A 16,799-nucleotide genomic window follows, 5' to 3' on the forward strand; every position below is an offset into this window, starting at 1 on the left:
GTGAGAAAATTCCCTTCTATTGTCTATAAAAGAAATATTAAATTATCTTTGTGGTACTGAAGTCAGTATGGGCCCTTTTCCCAGGGCCACGTGGCTAGTTTCTGTTCTTTGCCATGGTATTAAAAATTTATTTATTATAGCACAACTTGGCAAATTCTCAAAACACATCAATGGTGTAGGAAGTGCAGATCTGCACTTTTTAGAAAACCGGAAATAACCAGGCAGCAGCATGAGCAGTATGAGTCTCAAGTATTCATAGAAATCAAGTTTGAAATGCTTGTATTCTCACAACACTAGTTGCATAAAATCTACAGATGTTTCCATCGTGACACTTGTTAGTGAGGAAATGGAGCCCTATTATATAGCAGCAAATGATGGGTTGAAGCAGGGAGTTACAAATTGTAACGCCTGCTCATGGGCTGTGTTCAGAGTCTGTAGTGATGAGTTTCTATTCAATAATATATATGACACATCTTCTAATAAAAAAGGGCATAGGTCCATACCCGTGTGGAGTCGTTGACCTCCATTTGGGCCAAGAGTTTTCCGTTGATGCTGAAGTTGCAGAAGCGCCCTCTCTCATAGTAGATGATACAGTGGCCTTCACTGGACACAGAGATGAGGCGGGGGCAGTGGCACAGCTCTGGACCCTCCAGCGCTCTGAGCAGGTCTCCTGTGATGGTGTGGACCAGGCATGGACCCTCTGGAGACAGATAAGATTTCAAAATTAAATAATAAGAACACAGTTGTTCTTCGTCTTACACTGCATAAACACATGGTCTGGTCACAGAACAGGGAGGGGCTCAAAGTTCCTATACTATATTTACTTCCTGACTCATTCCTATGCTTTGCAACAATAGTTCCTGACTACTGAACAGTATTAGCAACAGGAAAATGCACAAAAATTACTGTTATTTTCAAAAAGTGTAAAATTGGGCATAAAATTAAAATTAAACAGAAAGAAATTATCACACTAGGGGTAAGTGACATGGGCAACAGCCTGATAGCGGGATGCTTTGGTTATAATTAGCACAAAAAAGCTAAAAGCAAAATGGCTAAAGTGGTTAATTATGTAATTCTTTAATTATGTATTATGATGAAAAAGTACAGATAAAATCACAGTAATCTTTCTAGCATAATTTTCATACAATTATCCATATCAAAAGAAAAGCAAAAAGAAAAGAATAGAATAGCTTTATAAAGAACATTCTTGTAAATGTGTACTACAAGTTTACAAAACTTTATATATTAAAAAAAATCTTTATATTTAAAATTGTGAAATAAAAGCTCCTAAACTCTGCTCTTGTGTCACACTGACCTTTAGCTCCACTGATGACCAGGCCAAGCTCCGCACACACAGACACACAGACCACCTCATGATCGTGCCCCGTCAGGACTGCCCTGGGAGCGGGGTAGTCACCTAAAAACAGACAAAATAACTGCTTTTAACACCCATCACTGTCTACACTGTCTGCCTCAAACCTTTAGCAAAATTATAACGAATTATCCCATCCCACTCACTGTTATTAGGGTTGTCTCCGATGATGTGATGTCTTCCACTCCAGTACCACAGCAATAGAGTAGCATCTCGAGATCCAGATACTATATAACAGTCTCCACCAATGTAGGATTCAGACCGGGCCAGACACGTCACCACATCCCAGTGCCCAAAAACAATCTGCGTCAGTTTACCTGCAGGGGGTGCAAGAGTGGAGTGAGATACATTGGTCTTTCATATGAGATAAATGATGGGAGGGCTTCAGCAGGAGACAGTAACAAAGAGCAGTCATTATAGACACTTGCTTCTGATAAACAGGGCTCCAGTGACAAATTGCTACTAAAAAGGGATCATAAAAGTGTGACAGGTTGACATACATTTCAGCACTCCAAGATAATATGAAGTTTAAAAGACAAGTAAAGAAAATTAGTTGATAGATAAAGGGTTTAAAATCCCTGTCTAAGCGTTTGGGGTAAACATAATTGTGCTTGTCCAAAACAGTTTTAGGTGAGAGCTTGTCATGCTCAAAACTGCATACCAAATTAGTAACTTAACCTGTTTTTTCATGTTTTTCAGATCCCTGTGTCATTGAAAAACGTCCTCATATTATAGAATCTTTGAACAATTTTCGCACAGCCTCATCTGGCTAAAGTTATGCTTTGTAATTAACATTTATGCATTGTTTTTCTGTGTAGTTTACCTTAGGGATTTAATCAGTAATTGTATATTGACTGATTTTGAAAAGGAATTGTGTTGAATCAATGAAATGGTAAGGTTTGTAGTAGTTGTAGTTGTGATAGTAAATGACTGCAGTGAGCTAATGTTGACTATTCCTAACAGCACAAGCAAAACAAATCGCTAAACCACCTACCTGTTTCAGTGGAGTACACTCTAAAGCTCTTGTCCCAGAAGCCACACACCAGAATGTAGCGGTTGTCGGCGGTAACCACAAAACAGTGTGTGTTGATTTGGATGCTTTGGTCCACCAGGTCTGTGATCTGACGCTTGTTCACCCCAGAGTTATTTGCTGAACAAAAACAAAAACATTGATAAATTACACAATGAAGAACTGTTGATATGAAAAAGTATCGACACACATTTCAGTAGTGACCTTAGCTCTTACTTGCTCTAGGCATACCACTTAATAACATTGATCATTTATGTATGAGTTATGAAACAGCCTGATTTATTTCTAGTCCTCACCTGCTTCAACCCCATTACAGGATCTTAGATTATATGTCGACATTTTAATATGGACTGTAAAGACTCGCCAGTAGCACTATGTAAAAAGAAAAGACATACCCACAAGGGAGTTGTGCATGGAGTGGTGTTAACTCCCAGGTTTTGTTTTGAAGAGGCAAGATTAAACATTTTCATTCCGATGTAGAAAAACATTATGCATTATGTGAGAAGGAATAAATTAAAACAAAAATTTAGAATGACATTATGGGTCAGCTCAATAATAATAGGCAGTTACCCAAATGTACACTTAAAATAAATGTAAAATGTAGTGCTTAGAAACAGAAGTTTCTCATCTAAATATTGAGCTTATTTTTATATTTCGACAATGGCTCCATAGACTATGGACAAAGTTAAACTGCTAGCTGCCACATTCCTAATAGGAAGCTTCCATTGACTCTGGCTCCAATTAACTTTTTACTGAAAAACTGTGACCCCTCTCTCTGTAACTGCTGCTGTCAGGATCATCATTCTAACCTTAAAATGTTTGGATTAATACACCCAACATGATCCTGGTGTTTTTATTTTGCCATTTTGTCCATAAGTCAAGATATGAAGACCAATCAGGACCAACCAGGAGCCTTTTTTCCCTGTAGTGTAAGCAACAGGTTTGATAGACAGTGTTGCTAAGCGCCCACTTTCTATTAAACCAGCGGTCTGGGCAGCCCATCTGAGATTATATCATCAAATTGTAAAATACATGAACGTAACATATGTGGCTGTACCATCTGCGGAGCTGCACTATTTGACTAATGCATCCTGCCACACGGACTTCATCGGAGTGTGGGTGAGGCGTGGGTCTGCAGAAATAATCTGCAATCCTCAATTTCTCCTCCTTAGACCTTCTCTTAAGGTGATATCTCTGACCCTAAACCCTTGTCTCTACAGTTGCATCGTGTACTTGGGAAATCACTCACAAGTGTAACACTAAGGATCAAGGTTAGTCCAATTTCTCCTTCTGAGCCATCTTCTGTAGATATAGTTGAAATCATGTGACCACTAGGAACTAGGAATTGTGGATATTTCTTATCCAAAGTTCCCGTTTCTACAGTTGGTCTAATGTACTGGGAAATCAATGATTGATGTAACATGGTGGAGGGCACAGTCCTCAGACTCACTGGAAGCGCTATCTGATCTATCACAGCTGATTATTATATATGGTATATGATAGTTTTTGCCGTACAGGTTTGTTTTGATTTCAAATGTCCAACTCAGAACTCAGATTTGTTTGTCAGGTTATTTAGATATTGGATATTCGACAGTATTCAAATGGCTCATAAAGGTATGCTGGAGAGCTTCAGCTGGACTGACCCTTCTGTTTGGGTTTAAATCCAAAATCTTTTGGACAAAATCCAGAAAAGCCTTCTTGTCCTCATACTCAAGACCTGATTGAATTTCATAGTAATTTCATAGTAATTTACATTTGAATACATTTGAACAAATTACAGTAGCATCTTTTATGTTCTTCATCATTATAGAAGTCCCCCTTTACTCACTCAGCAGATTGCTCATAGACAAAGAAATCTGTCCCACGTCTAGCCTTTGTTATAAGATCACCATCAGGAGCCCCCAGTAGATGAGGGGTCTGTTTGAGATGATCATAGAAAGAGGGAAGTATCACAGATATTATTTCAGGAGGCAGTCTCCAAGACTCCACATATTCACTGCTTCAGTCAGGCAAGCCCAAGGTGACCTCCAGGGGAACTGTAAGCTAGTGGTTCATCCTTATTCATTCTTATTTTGTCATTCTTTTTGAGGATTCCTACTCAAAATTCAATCAGTTCTTGAATGGCTCCTTTTTGGGTTCCACAAGAATAATGGCTTAATTTCCAAAATTCACTCTCAAATGTTGCTTTATTAACTGTTAATCTGCATTTTGGCTTTTTTGAGTCTTTACTGTAATATACTGGTCATTGTTTTTCTGACTTGACAACTGGAACATGCATGTTGTTCCAAGATTCAAGTTCCAAACTCTGGGAGCGACTGGAGTTCAGCATATGTATCAGGTAATAAGTCTCAACTTCTAATGGACAATGCGTGCGTGTTTTAAAAGTTTTGAAGTTTGTATCTGCATTTTCATATTAGTGTGTGTGTGTTTTACCCTTGAGGGCCACTATCAGTTTCCATTCTATTTAATCATTTAATTTGATTTCATTCAGCAAACAGCTTTATGGAAATGGATCAACCACACAGACTTTCAATATCATACAGTTAAAAGAAGAACAGTATACTAACCGATCAGAGGATCCATTTCGATGGGCAGGTGATGAGCCTGTTCCAGAGAGTATCCAGGAGCTCCACGCAGACCTACAATAGTAATGTACCCAAATGTCACTCAGCATAATCTATAATCAAAGCTAAATAAACCTAATTACACATATTGATTGGCCATTTCCCAGGCTGCTATCTGAATCTAATGAACCTTTTTGTTGCGATGTAAAAACAGATGTGTCATCAGAGAGGGCCTTCAAAGTCACGACCCGCCTCTGAACACTGGTGCTCTGTGTTGGCTAATTACACCTACACCTCCTGCTTAATGAAAGCATTAATTAAGTAAATTAAAACACTGATGGGCCATTATTTATATGTCCGTTCACTGAGCACGGCTCTAATACTGATGCAGTGTCTAGTACAATGCAGCATGATCACATTACTAAACTGTTACTGCATTACAAGCCAGGATGACGCAAGGCTGGTGTCCTCAAGCAACCTTTTATTTCATAATATACTGTAGCTGCAAAGGGGTAATTTATAAATAATACTTCGAAACGAAACACAAGTACTAACTAATAATGTATCTGAGATGATGTGCTGCCACTAATGTTACTACTGGTGAAACTACTCTTGCTATCCTATCTACAAATACTACAATCACTACTGCCATTGTACTAGTCAAATGACTTGTTAATTAGTATGGTGGTGTTACTTTTTGATTGCTCCATGGGCACTGCATATTTTTAGGTACAATCGGCCATTAACAATGTTTACACAAATTAGCTTGTTCCTAAAAGGGAAAAAAAAAAAAGTGTCTAGTTTTACACATTTTATAACAATCATACTGGTTCAGTTAACAGCAAAACAAGGACATTGCTCAAAAAGTCTCTAAATGGATACAAAATGCAACACTCCAACATAGGTGATGAAACTCCCCATACAGCTGATGTAACCTTTTATAAATGTATACTCAGTAGAAATAAGTGTTTGTAACATTTATTGACAGGCATACCATTATGCATCAAATCTAGCCAGTATGTGTATTCTTTTAATTTTTAAAAATATAATCAGTATGACAAATTATTTTTGAATAAAATGTTATAGCTACCTCCCTACCACGGAATGTTTTTTTTTTTTTCCCAATTAACAGACCTCTACTGGGAATCCTGTAGAGGTGATGCTGAGTGATTTGGCTTGGGACAGTATAACATTTTGAACCAACTCTGTTCATATTAGTTTTAAAGAGTATTCTTCACTCCACACTCACCAACAGTGTTGTGCCAGCGGTTGACTGCGAACAGGCGACTACATGTGACAGTGACAGCGGCGGGGATGCTGAGGTGTGGGAGAGTGTTGGCCGCCACGTGAGTGACCGGAGAGTTTGAGGGGAACTTCAGCACCATGATCACATCCTGCTGCATCTGATCCTTAAACATCAAGGGGCTCTGAGGAAGGAAACACTGGTGAGAGAGAGAGAGGGAGAAAGGAGAGAGGGGGGAGAGACAGAGAGAGAAAGGAGAAAAGTGAGGTGAAAGAGAGGGGAGAGAGAGGAGATGAGGGGAGAGAGAAGGGCGGGAATCACAGGGGAGGGGCAGACAGATGGGACAGGGGAGGAGACAGGGAGAGGAGCAGGAGGTCTCGTTAGTGGGAGTCTACAGGGTCAGAGCAGGTCAACACACTGAGGTAGAGATGGAGTTTTTGGGACACACTGAATGAGGTCTGTGAATGAGGAGGCTGAGTAAGGACCAATAGAAGGCTTTTTTGAGGCAAGGGGCTACTAAATATAGTTCTAACTTTACAATTTAGCATATTTATTTATCTGTTCTATCCCTATTTCCAAATATTTGAAGACAAAAACAAGTTGCTTTCTATTGTTTGAATAAGGAACAGTAGAGCTATGGTTTAATCAGGTTACCTCTCAGCTTCTTTTTGGCAATAAATATAACTTGTTACTACACAAATATTCAATAATCATATTTAATTATAATAAAAATATGCTTTATTATAAATTATAGTATTGTTTTATCATGACTCACCAGGTGCATGGCCGAAGATCGCGGAGGATGTGGCTCTATCAGCAGCTGTGATGGAATCTGACCACAGAGCTGAATCTGAGCCTCAATCAACTACAAAAACATAAAAAGCATTTCTGTTAGACTAATGGTGCGAATAAATGTGTTATGTTGTTTTGTATTGTATGATGTTTTTGAGCACACTTCACACGTCGCAACAACAATCAAAGATCAATACTCAAAATGCTGTAATTATTTTGTAATGATGTCTTTCAGTACAATAAGCTTCAAATCAATCCCAAGAGCTTGATCCATTCTGAAGTCTTACAGCACAAAATCATTGCTAGATTAAACCATAAAAGAGCTCATTTGTGCTGTGTAAAATCATTTCACATATATTGTTGTGATGTAATGTGAACAGACCTCCCGTTGTGCTGTGTCCAGATTGTCCAGGCTCACGGCTCCCTCGTACGACATGAAGTCAAATACGTTGAGAGCTCGTACTGCTTCAGGCCCGCGCTGTTTGTAGCCGAATATTAAATCGATCCACTGGTGAAGCTGGCAGGACACAAACTCACTCTCCAAAGCCTGGGAGACGAAAGGAAGAGGTCAAATGGTTATTCAAACAAGCAACAGTATGTGATTTATATGTAGGTACAACAGTTTTGGGCGAAAAGAAAATTCTTCTTCTTACCATCCTGTTAATCCGCACAAAGTCCTCTGGTTTCTTGGCCCAGACAGGGAGCTCCACATCACAGACTGGAGCTCCGTCGTCCCTCACTCCGAGCTCGTACTCGTTACTGTTCACAAACATCTCTGGTAGGTAGTAAAACTCTGGGATCAGCTCCTGTAGATACACACATTTATATTCAATGTACAGTCTCAAATACTGCTGGAGTCAACAATTGTGTCTTGTGCAATTTGTAAGACAAGAACAAACTTCTTCAAACAAACTTCCTTGTCAGATATGATTAGGATTAAAGAGAGGGCATTTTATTTCTATGGGGGATTAATTGCTAACATATATATTTATATATATATATATTTAGATCACCAGTATGTTTTATGAGTTTCAGTTCCTTTTTGAGTTTCCCCTCAATTTGCTCTCTGCACTAAGTCACCCCCACATTCAGAATGCTATCATAACACAATGAGCGTGCATTCCACTAATGAAACTACTGCATATTTGTGAAGTTGTGAGTACAGTTTTGTATCATACTTTTGTATATTTATGGAGAACAGGAGCATAGATGATATGTGGACTGAGCATTTGACAGAATCTGACAGCTAAATGTAAGTAGGATGATGATTTCTTAAGTTAACTGAACACAACATCTTGTTTTGTTGGGTTATATCTAAGAATCAAAATAATGTCATATTTTTTGATAACCATAGTTAACCACAGTATAATACTGACCTCCCTATCTCAGTGTCTCAACTGTGACGCATTGTGTTTGAAGCCTTGGTTGTTTTAAGACTTAAGAAAAAAAATGTGCTTAACACATATGGGATGATCAGCCTTTGAGCACATACCTTTACATCAGCCGTGTCCCTCTGACAGTTCCTCCATGAGCGTCCAATACCAGAGAAGGATCTGTCTGGGTGGTCAAACTTATTTTCATTTGCGTTCAGGAAAAATGTTGTAAAGGGTTCCTATGGACAGAAGATAGACATGCCATTGTTTAAGAAAAGGTTGAGCTTTAACAGCACTGGTTATTAAAAGTGTGGTATCATACTATTCTGAGCATCCACTGCAGAGTTGAGTGAGCCGTGGAGTACAGTGTTGTGTAGTGGTGAGGAGGGGCGCTGTCATCGTCCCACGTCTCGTATCGTTCGGCGTAAAAGGCTGCTCTCTTAGGGTTCAGAGCACCAATAGGCTAAAGAACACACAATGTAGTTAAAGTAGGAACATGTGAAAAAATTAAGGTTCAGTGTTAGAATGAAAAACCGGGAGTTGTGTTTTGTTTCATTCACACATGTTTGAGTCTGTCTACACAAAATGTTCTGCTCAAAATGTTCTCTTCCACCTTGTGATGGCATGAAGTGGTAATTTTCAAGACCTTTTACCTGATTTACCTTTTACTTAGTAGAAACTAGCTAATCCAAATGACTCTAGTGATAGAGTAAACATGTGTGAATGAAACAAAACAAGAAGGAACATATCAGAAAACTGTGTAACACATACCCTGTAATGGTGTTATTACAAAATACAATGACATGAGTCAAATATAAATATAACATTGCTATAATACAACATTAATAATAGTGATTTACCTTGGAGAGATCTCTGAAATTTCCAGGCAGCGTAAGATCCAGTTCCTCTGAGTCATAGTTGGTCAAAACCCAGGGGAACACTGGATACTGGTTCAAGTCATTATAAGTCCTCCCTGTAAGAGAACCATTCAGATTCCTGACAAACTTGAACAACTTTCATATCAAATTCATAGCCATTTTTGTAAAAAGTTGTGCAAGCCAATTTGTGTCTGCCCAGTGCTCCAGTGCTGCCAATATGCTTGTATCCTCATTAGACTAAATTGTAAGATCTTAAGACATTACATTATTGACTAATTGCTACTTACCAATGTAATGCATGCAAGATTAAAAATTATTATGAATAGGAAACAATTAACAATAGTTTTGAGCCAGCTGTTTTCTAAATGCATCAGCACAAACACATAGGTGGAGGCACATATTCTGCTCCAGGGGCTTTTTATGGAAATTGCTGCTGAGGTGGCTGTCAAACATTCATCTTAATTCAAATCCTTTATCTCTTCAATAACAGCTGTCTGCAATACATAGTTATTCAAGCGTATAGACAGAAATACGAGCAAGTGTGCATTTTTTCTTTTTGAATGACATAGCCATTTCTCAATAAACAATAAAAAGCCAAATGGGGTTACGATAAAACTAATGCTAAAATTTTAAGTATTAAAACACATATAATTTAACAACAGAGAGGTAGTGATGAGTGGCAAGTTACACCAAGGTTATAAGAGGTAGTCAAGAGCAAAATGCAGAAAGAAACTTTATGGAGCACATTATGGTCTTGGCAAGATAGTAAAAAGTGTGAAGAAGATAGGCCATTCTCTTCAAACAAGACATTTTAAATATTTGCCGACTTTACCTGCGATGGTGTTGAGGAACATGAGGTACTCAAAGTTTGAGATCTCTCTCCTCTGCCAGCGCTGTGTCATGTTGGAGGATTTGAAGAGCTGACGAGGTGTGGCCAGAGAAATACGCCTGAGAAAAAAACATGACAAAAATTCAAGAGAAAGTCACATAATACTGGGGTTTAATGATAGGGGTCAGGGGGATGTTTTAATAACAATGTTCAGTAATTACATTTATAATTATTGTATTAATTAAACGGAATAGTGAAAAAATTTTGAAACACAGTACATCTGGCAATAAAGCTGTAATAAACAAAGTAACTATAAAAATCTGGGATTAGTAAACTGCCACAGGGACACGATGTTGCACAAAAACTGTTCGGTGAATTACCTGGCTTGTGGTAAACCATAGCTCGTTCCTACTCCCACCCGAGGGAGACTGTAGACAACCCTTTTGACTGTGGCTGGGTCAGGAAAGTTAAACATCACAGATGCTGGATAGGAGAAAATATACACCAACATTACACCATTAATCATAAGTGTTTAAGTGTTTACAATTATAATGATTAAGAAATGAAGTAAATACTGTATAGAATTATACTCTTACTTCTATTGGCCATGAAGACCTCCAGGCCGGTGTTTTGCAGCAGGTAGCGCCTTGAAAATACAGCTCTGATTTCACTGAACATCCACTTTCCATGGAGGCCTTCAGTGTAGGCCAGCACCTGAGAGGGTCAAACAGATTAGACATGTCCCATACACCACAAAATATATGTAACATACACTGATATTTACTTTAGAATCAATTTTCTTGAAGGCAGGGTCTTCTTCATCAACCTCAAAGTAGATCTCGGTTGTTGTGATGGACAGTGTTCCTCGAGCAACCACAACGGGTGCCACCAACTGGGCAGGAGTACTTAGAACAACTGGGCCTGGCAGGGCATAAGCACAGAATTACATTCCATCTGATGCAAAGTGAGTGTAGTATTATTATTATTATTAGAGCAACTGTCATTGGGTAAGAATGTGTTTATTTTAGTTGGTTAAGGCAGTGGTGATTAGAAAATTTCAAGTACTAGTTTGAGGATCATCGGGTTAGGGCTTAAAGAACTTCTTCTTGCTAAGTTATTTTTTTTTTTTTGATTTTGCAGGATTTAAAATATTGGTATTACGTTTTGTCAGGAATGACCATTTTACAAATCAGATAACTGGTTAGTACTGGCTAAATGTTCAAAGACCAAACTTGCCTTTGGATGTAAAAAGTCGAGGACGAAAAGAGCGTACTAGAAATGAGAGTCGTCAAAGTCAACTCTTGAGTTGTGTGTTTATGAAGTGAATAAATTAATAAAAGTAACTTACATTCTGACTTACCAGCGAGGTTGTCAATCTCCTTCTCCTGTAGCAGACTGACGGCGTCGTCATCTCCTTCCAGCATTAGCTCTGCCTCTGGGTTTTGTGTGACCACTGATTGGCTACGGAAAGTTTTCTTTGACTTGGCACCCTCCTCCTCTTCTTCTGTACCTGTTTTGGGGATTTTTTGATGAGACAGGCACAGTTTTCATTTTTGCTAAGGTTTTAATACTCACCATAATCTTCAAGCGCTTTAAGTGAAATATCAGCATGAGTTGATCCAAAAGCATTTCGCACAAATCTTCGTCTTCTCCTCAGATCATCCTCCCAATAATCCAGACGCCAAAAGTCATGTAATTGGCTGAAAATGAAGAAAAGCCACATAAATCTTAATTTCATTTTAATTCATAGAATAAAAAACAAGATTTCTTAAACTCTGTAACTAACAGCTAAATAAGATTCCTCTATTAGAATTTGTTTTGTGAATAATTTGGGATTTGTTGGTGCAGCAGGTTGCTACACTGAAATGTATTCATGTTGACGTGAGAATGACAGGTCTCAGCTGCTGCATGTCCCAAGATTAAAAATCAGATTCTGAGGTTTGCTGATAGCCTTAAGGCAGATCGGGGTGACAGGCAATTTACTATGTCAACAGTAAAAATAACAAACATGAAAAAATTACAGTTTATAATTACAGTTGTGACATGTGACACTATTATCTGCAGTTTTGGAGACCTTTATTAAACATGGACTGATTAAATGGATGAACTAAAGCCAATTTTAGTTGCAATAAATTAGCAGTGTTGTAGCTGGCCTATTCATATCACATACTTTAGGACAAGTATATAGTTACATAATACTAGATTAAAACCATTACTATTACTCACCTCTGAGACATGGTCCCCCAGGCGCCATGTTTGTTGGTGAGGATGTTGAGGATCTTCTGTTTGAGTTGGTTGGCTGTCACATGATCTCGGTGTTTGGCAGCACTAATCAGATGATCGCACATCTTCTCCTCCTCCCTCCGGTCTGCTGCGTACTGGGCACAGTTGGACTAGAGAAAAAGCAAGAACAATAAGCATAAGCAAAAAGAGAATTCTTAAAAATAATGGAAAATAAATATTTTTGCTCTTCGGATTTTTCTCTCAGAGGTTTCTACCCCAAAACTTAAGTATGAAAGTCAACTTACCTCAAACTCTGCATGTTTGTGCACATCCTCGGCTCTCTGTCGATTTAGGATGAATTCTGCTTCATTAGCAACACGCACAATGTGATCTTTCATGGCATGGCACAGGAGTCTGGATTGAGAAAAATGGAATTAGTTTGAAGAATATATAAGATGACAGTGCACAGATAAAAATACAATAGGAAGAGATGTATGTGTTGGTAGACCAACACAAATATCTTAAATCTAATTGTGTTAATTATTACTGTAGACAGTACTTTACTCTGTGAGGTTATTGTCCCATTGGGGTAGTGAGGAGTGAATAGAATAATCAGTATTACCTCCCCTCATTGATCAGCTCAATGAAAGCCAGTCCAGCATTCTTCTGGATCGAGTTCTGCCACTCCTGGTCATAAAAACAAACACAGGTTTGAGTGAGAATATTATTACTTGAAACAAAGTTTGAATGCACAAAAACAGAAATCTGAAGGGAACTGCAATTCACCAGGCCAGCACTGATGTACACTGGACCACTATCATTAAAATGCTGTTTCTTGTCAAAATGCAGAGGATACCAGTACTAAAATATAAGGAAAAGTGTTTTAACATATTCAAATCTTTATTTCGTTGACTTGCATAGGCGTGTGAGTGTGATAACTAATGCTGAAAGCCTATGGCTATTAGCTCTCCATTAGCTAACCCTACAGGGAGAGTCCTGTCCCGCCCCCAGCCCATCAGCAGGATCGATATTTGGGGTAGGGTTTGCTCTCACGGGCCTCTAATGGCAGCCCGTCCGGAGCCAGGGGTAACACTATACATGCTGACGGGAAATGGAGCGATGGGAGGGGAGGGCACAGTGGCAAATTTCAGAAGATGAAAGCTAGAGCCGCTGAAATGTTAAAACAGACGAGATAGAAGCGCGTGTCTAGGTATGTTCAACAGAGAGAAGAAAGAGCATCCTGGGAGAGTGCAGTGGCCTCATTCAGGGACAAGGCCATTTTTAGATACTGGAAAATAACAAAAATACACTATTTTTGGAGAAAAAACAGAGAAGAAATGGTTGAACAGGAAGCAGCGTTATCATGGTATGTACAATAATGCTGATTTTTATATACAGCTCTTGTTTTATTGGTAAATTCAGTTTGAGTCATTATTGTTAAGTCTATCCTAACTTCTAACGTGTTCAGATGTAAACCAAAGGGCGGGTTCTGAAATATTCTCTTTATTTATAAACCAAGTACTACAAAGTTCTTGGGTTATATATGTACTAGTATGTGCAGCAGGTATTTGTGGAATGTGACATAAGCTATAGTTTTTTACAGTTTCTGGCCATTCTTATTTGGGAGGGTCCCGATGTTCAGTGATATTGTATTACAACTGCATTGCGCTGGTTACGTAGGCCAATGGATACCGCCCAGTCAAACTTCTTCAGCGATCTTTCTCAATTCTATTACGTATAATTCCATTTGTTTTTCCTAAATTTAAATGTAAATTAATTGACCTTTATGGTTTTATTTTTAAGAATAGTTGAAACATCAGGGAAACATTTGACACATCTGTGGCGTGACTGCTGGGCAAACCATTTATCTTGTCTGACCTTTAGACTAAATCTGACACACAAAGGTTTTATAACATTTTGTACTGAGAAATAAAAAGTAAAAACATATGAAAGGTTTAAGAAAGTTTAAGTAAATGCTAAGTTTCTAACCTGTGAACAGAGCAGCATTACGAGCTCTACAACCGAAGTACTTGATTTCATACACACCAAGCCTAAAATAGAAAGATAAAAACACAGTTAGGACCAGACTTAAGTTCCTCTGACAGCCACTAAGCACTTTAGGAAAACATAACATTACATAACATTATCGTTACTGTCAGAATAGTTACACGGTTGTTTTTTCCTTGCTATTTTACAGTGTTTTTCTACTGTATAAGACACTGTTGTCAGGTTTATAAAAAGCATGCTACAAAGAGGACAAGAACAAACAGTACGGCAAGAGAAGAGGGGGAAAAGTGCGGGAGAGAGAGCGAGAGAGAGTGAGAGAGAGCGAGAGAAAGAGAGAGAGAGAGAGAGCGAGAGAGAGAGCGAGAGAGGCAGAGACAAAACATTAAGACAGTGGATGACAAGAACAGGACACCAGGAAGCAGGTGGGCAGGGAAGTGTTCACAGTTTGTACAAGGTCAAATATTAAAGCCGTAGGAAATAATCTTCTCTAAAAAGAAAATACTTGAACTAGCTAGCTATGTCAAAATACTCAGACGTTGTACCTTCTTGACGAATGAGTGAAGCAGCTCAAAGACACTTCCATTCGTTCACACAGACACTCGAGAAGGGCTGGGTCATATGAACCTAAATCAATGACTAGACATATTGACTTGAAAAGAAAAGACTACGCAACACTGCTGAAATTATTAAGAAAATAAAATTGGAGAATGAAGTAAGTACAGAGTGGTTGTGGGCCTGTGACGGTGAAAATTGGAGCTGATTGGGACTATGGAGTTTTGGAAAATAAGCCTACACGAATCACTCCAAATACAACTTGGAGACAAATACAACTTACTCTGAAAAGTCCATTTTGCATAACTAACATAATAGGTCTGCTTTATGCTACGGTGTACTTTTACTTTAGGCATATGTCAACAAAAAAACAGATGATTGTCCATTTGCACTTTTGATATAACCTCATGTATTCACGACTTGTTTTGCTGGTGTTAAGATGCACTCCTTGTAAAAGTTCTTAAACTGCCCAGCCCTACACACACACACTCTCATAAACTGCCATAGTGAGGCATTCAGACACGCGCTGCAGTGAGGGACAGTGATGGAGACTCCACAGAGAGACGCCAGTTAGAGAAAAGGAGCCGTGTACAGCACCTGTACCTTCTATGAGCAGCTCCTGCCCATGACTACCCAGCAGCGTCCGGGACAAGAAGGGGGCAAAATCCACGAAAATCTCTCGGAGCAGGGGCGCAACTTTCTCCAACGCTCGCTCCAACTTTGTAGTGATGCTGTAAAGAACGTAAGGCATAAAACATAAGAGAGTTACAATATAGAAAAGATTCAAAACCAGCATTAAAATGAGGTTTGAAAATCATGAGGGGAAAACTCAGGGGAGACTTGTGAGAGGAGAAACATGCAAGAAAAAGCCAGGACAAATTATACAGAGGAGAAACAGGGAGACTAAATGATCACAGAATCAAAAAGCATGAAATGATCATTGAGTGTAGAGAAGCACTGTCTGGATTAAGCTGATGGCACTGCAGTTTAAAGGCTATAAGCTCTTAGAACTTGCACTAGTGCAGCTGCAGTATATGGCTTTAGAAATGGCTCTGCTTAAGCCAAGCTATAAAACCAAATATTATTATGTTGGCATAGCTTTGTAAGTGTGTTTGAGTTATAATAACTGTTGCTAAAAATGAATAAGAATATCAATTCAATATAGAAGCAATGGCATCCTATGTCCTTTATAAGCTATATAATAATAAAGTTCCATGTAACAAAAAATGTCTTAATTAAATTCAGTCTGCCTCATAGTCCAATAATTTTTATACTGAGTAAACATTGTTTGACAAGGCTGGCTATTAATCTGTAAAATAGTAGATTATACTGCATATAATTATGTTTTTTAAAATAAAATTTACTTCATTGACTTACTCATGTTAACGTATGTTAGGGAGTGTTATTGTAGCAGACTTGAGGCATAACTGTTTATTTTAATCTGCTTCTAAGTTACAGCTATTTTATTCTAGTAAGAGGTTAAAACAACATCTCAAGTCTTTTAAGCAGTTATCGGCAAATACAAGTTCAAACAGGACTTTTTGAAGTTAGTGTAAAACATCCATCTTAGAAATGACATTGTAATTGTCATTTCTTGCATGGTGTGGCCCGGTTAACATTTAAAGGTGACTGGGTGCAGCAGGCTCTGTGTGTGTGTATGTGTGTGTGCGTGTGTGTATGGGTGGAGGGTTAGGGGGGTGCGTGGGTTGGGGATGGGGGTCTCCTTGCCTAAAACACTGTCCTGCATCTCGAGGGGCAGCCTGCAGGAGTGTCACAGAGCTAAAAGACTCAGGGGACGTCTGCAGCACTTCACAATAGGCACTGCAATACAAACCACAATACAGCCATATATAGACACACACACCATTACTGCGAACAGGGCACAACCACACAGCTAGAACATTACTAGTTAAAAACATAATACTACTGCTATGGC

At 38.7% G+C, this 16,799-nt stretch overlaps 1 protein-coding gene across 1 annotated transcript in view; it reads right to left on the reverse strand.

Moving 5' to 3' along the window:
* Positions 1-16,799, reverse strand: part of nbeaa (neurobeachin a) — a 131,587-nt gene that overhangs the window by 2,281 nt on the left and 112,507 nt on the right. Inside the window, 24 exon segments of the mRNA XM_055148797.1 lie at positions 504-700; positions 1,316-1,417; positions 1,519-1,689; positions 2,367-2,522; positions 4,970-5,041; positions 6,216-6,408; positions 6,985-7,074; positions 7,384-7,548; positions 7,655-7,807; positions 8,494-8,613; positions 8,697-8,837; positions 9,235-9,347; positions 10,085-10,200; positions 10,462-10,564; positions 10,678-10,795; positions 10,866-11,002; positions 11,442-11,591; positions 11,657-11,781; positions 12,308-12,474; positions 12,610-12,718; positions 12,927-12,991; positions 14,294-14,355; positions 15,467-15,594; positions 16,592-16,684. Coding sequence (XP_055004772.1) covers positions 504-700; positions 1,316-1,417; positions 1,519-1,689; positions 2,367-2,522; positions 4,970-5,041; positions 6,216-6,408; positions 6,985-7,074; positions 7,384-7,548; positions 7,655-7,807; positions 8,494-8,613; positions 8,697-8,837; positions 9,235-9,347; positions 10,085-10,200; positions 10,462-10,564; positions 10,678-10,795; positions 10,866-11,002; positions 11,442-11,591; positions 11,657-11,781; positions 12,308-12,474; positions 12,610-12,718; positions 12,927-12,991; positions 14,294-14,355; positions 15,467-15,594; positions 16,592-16,684 — 3,046 coding nt within the window.

The sequence above is a fragment of the Boleophthalmus pectinirostris genome, unplaced genomic scaffold (genome assembly GCF_026225935.1).
Source record: "Boleophthalmus pectinirostris isolate CB_2022bp ecotype Guang Dong unplaced genomic scaffold, ASM2622593v1 HiC_scaffold_12, whole genome shotgun sequence".
In the NCBI taxonomy this organism is placed as follows: Eukaryota; Metazoa; Chordata; class Actinopteri; order Gobiiformes; family Gobiidae; genus Boleophthalmus; species Boleophthalmus pectinirostris.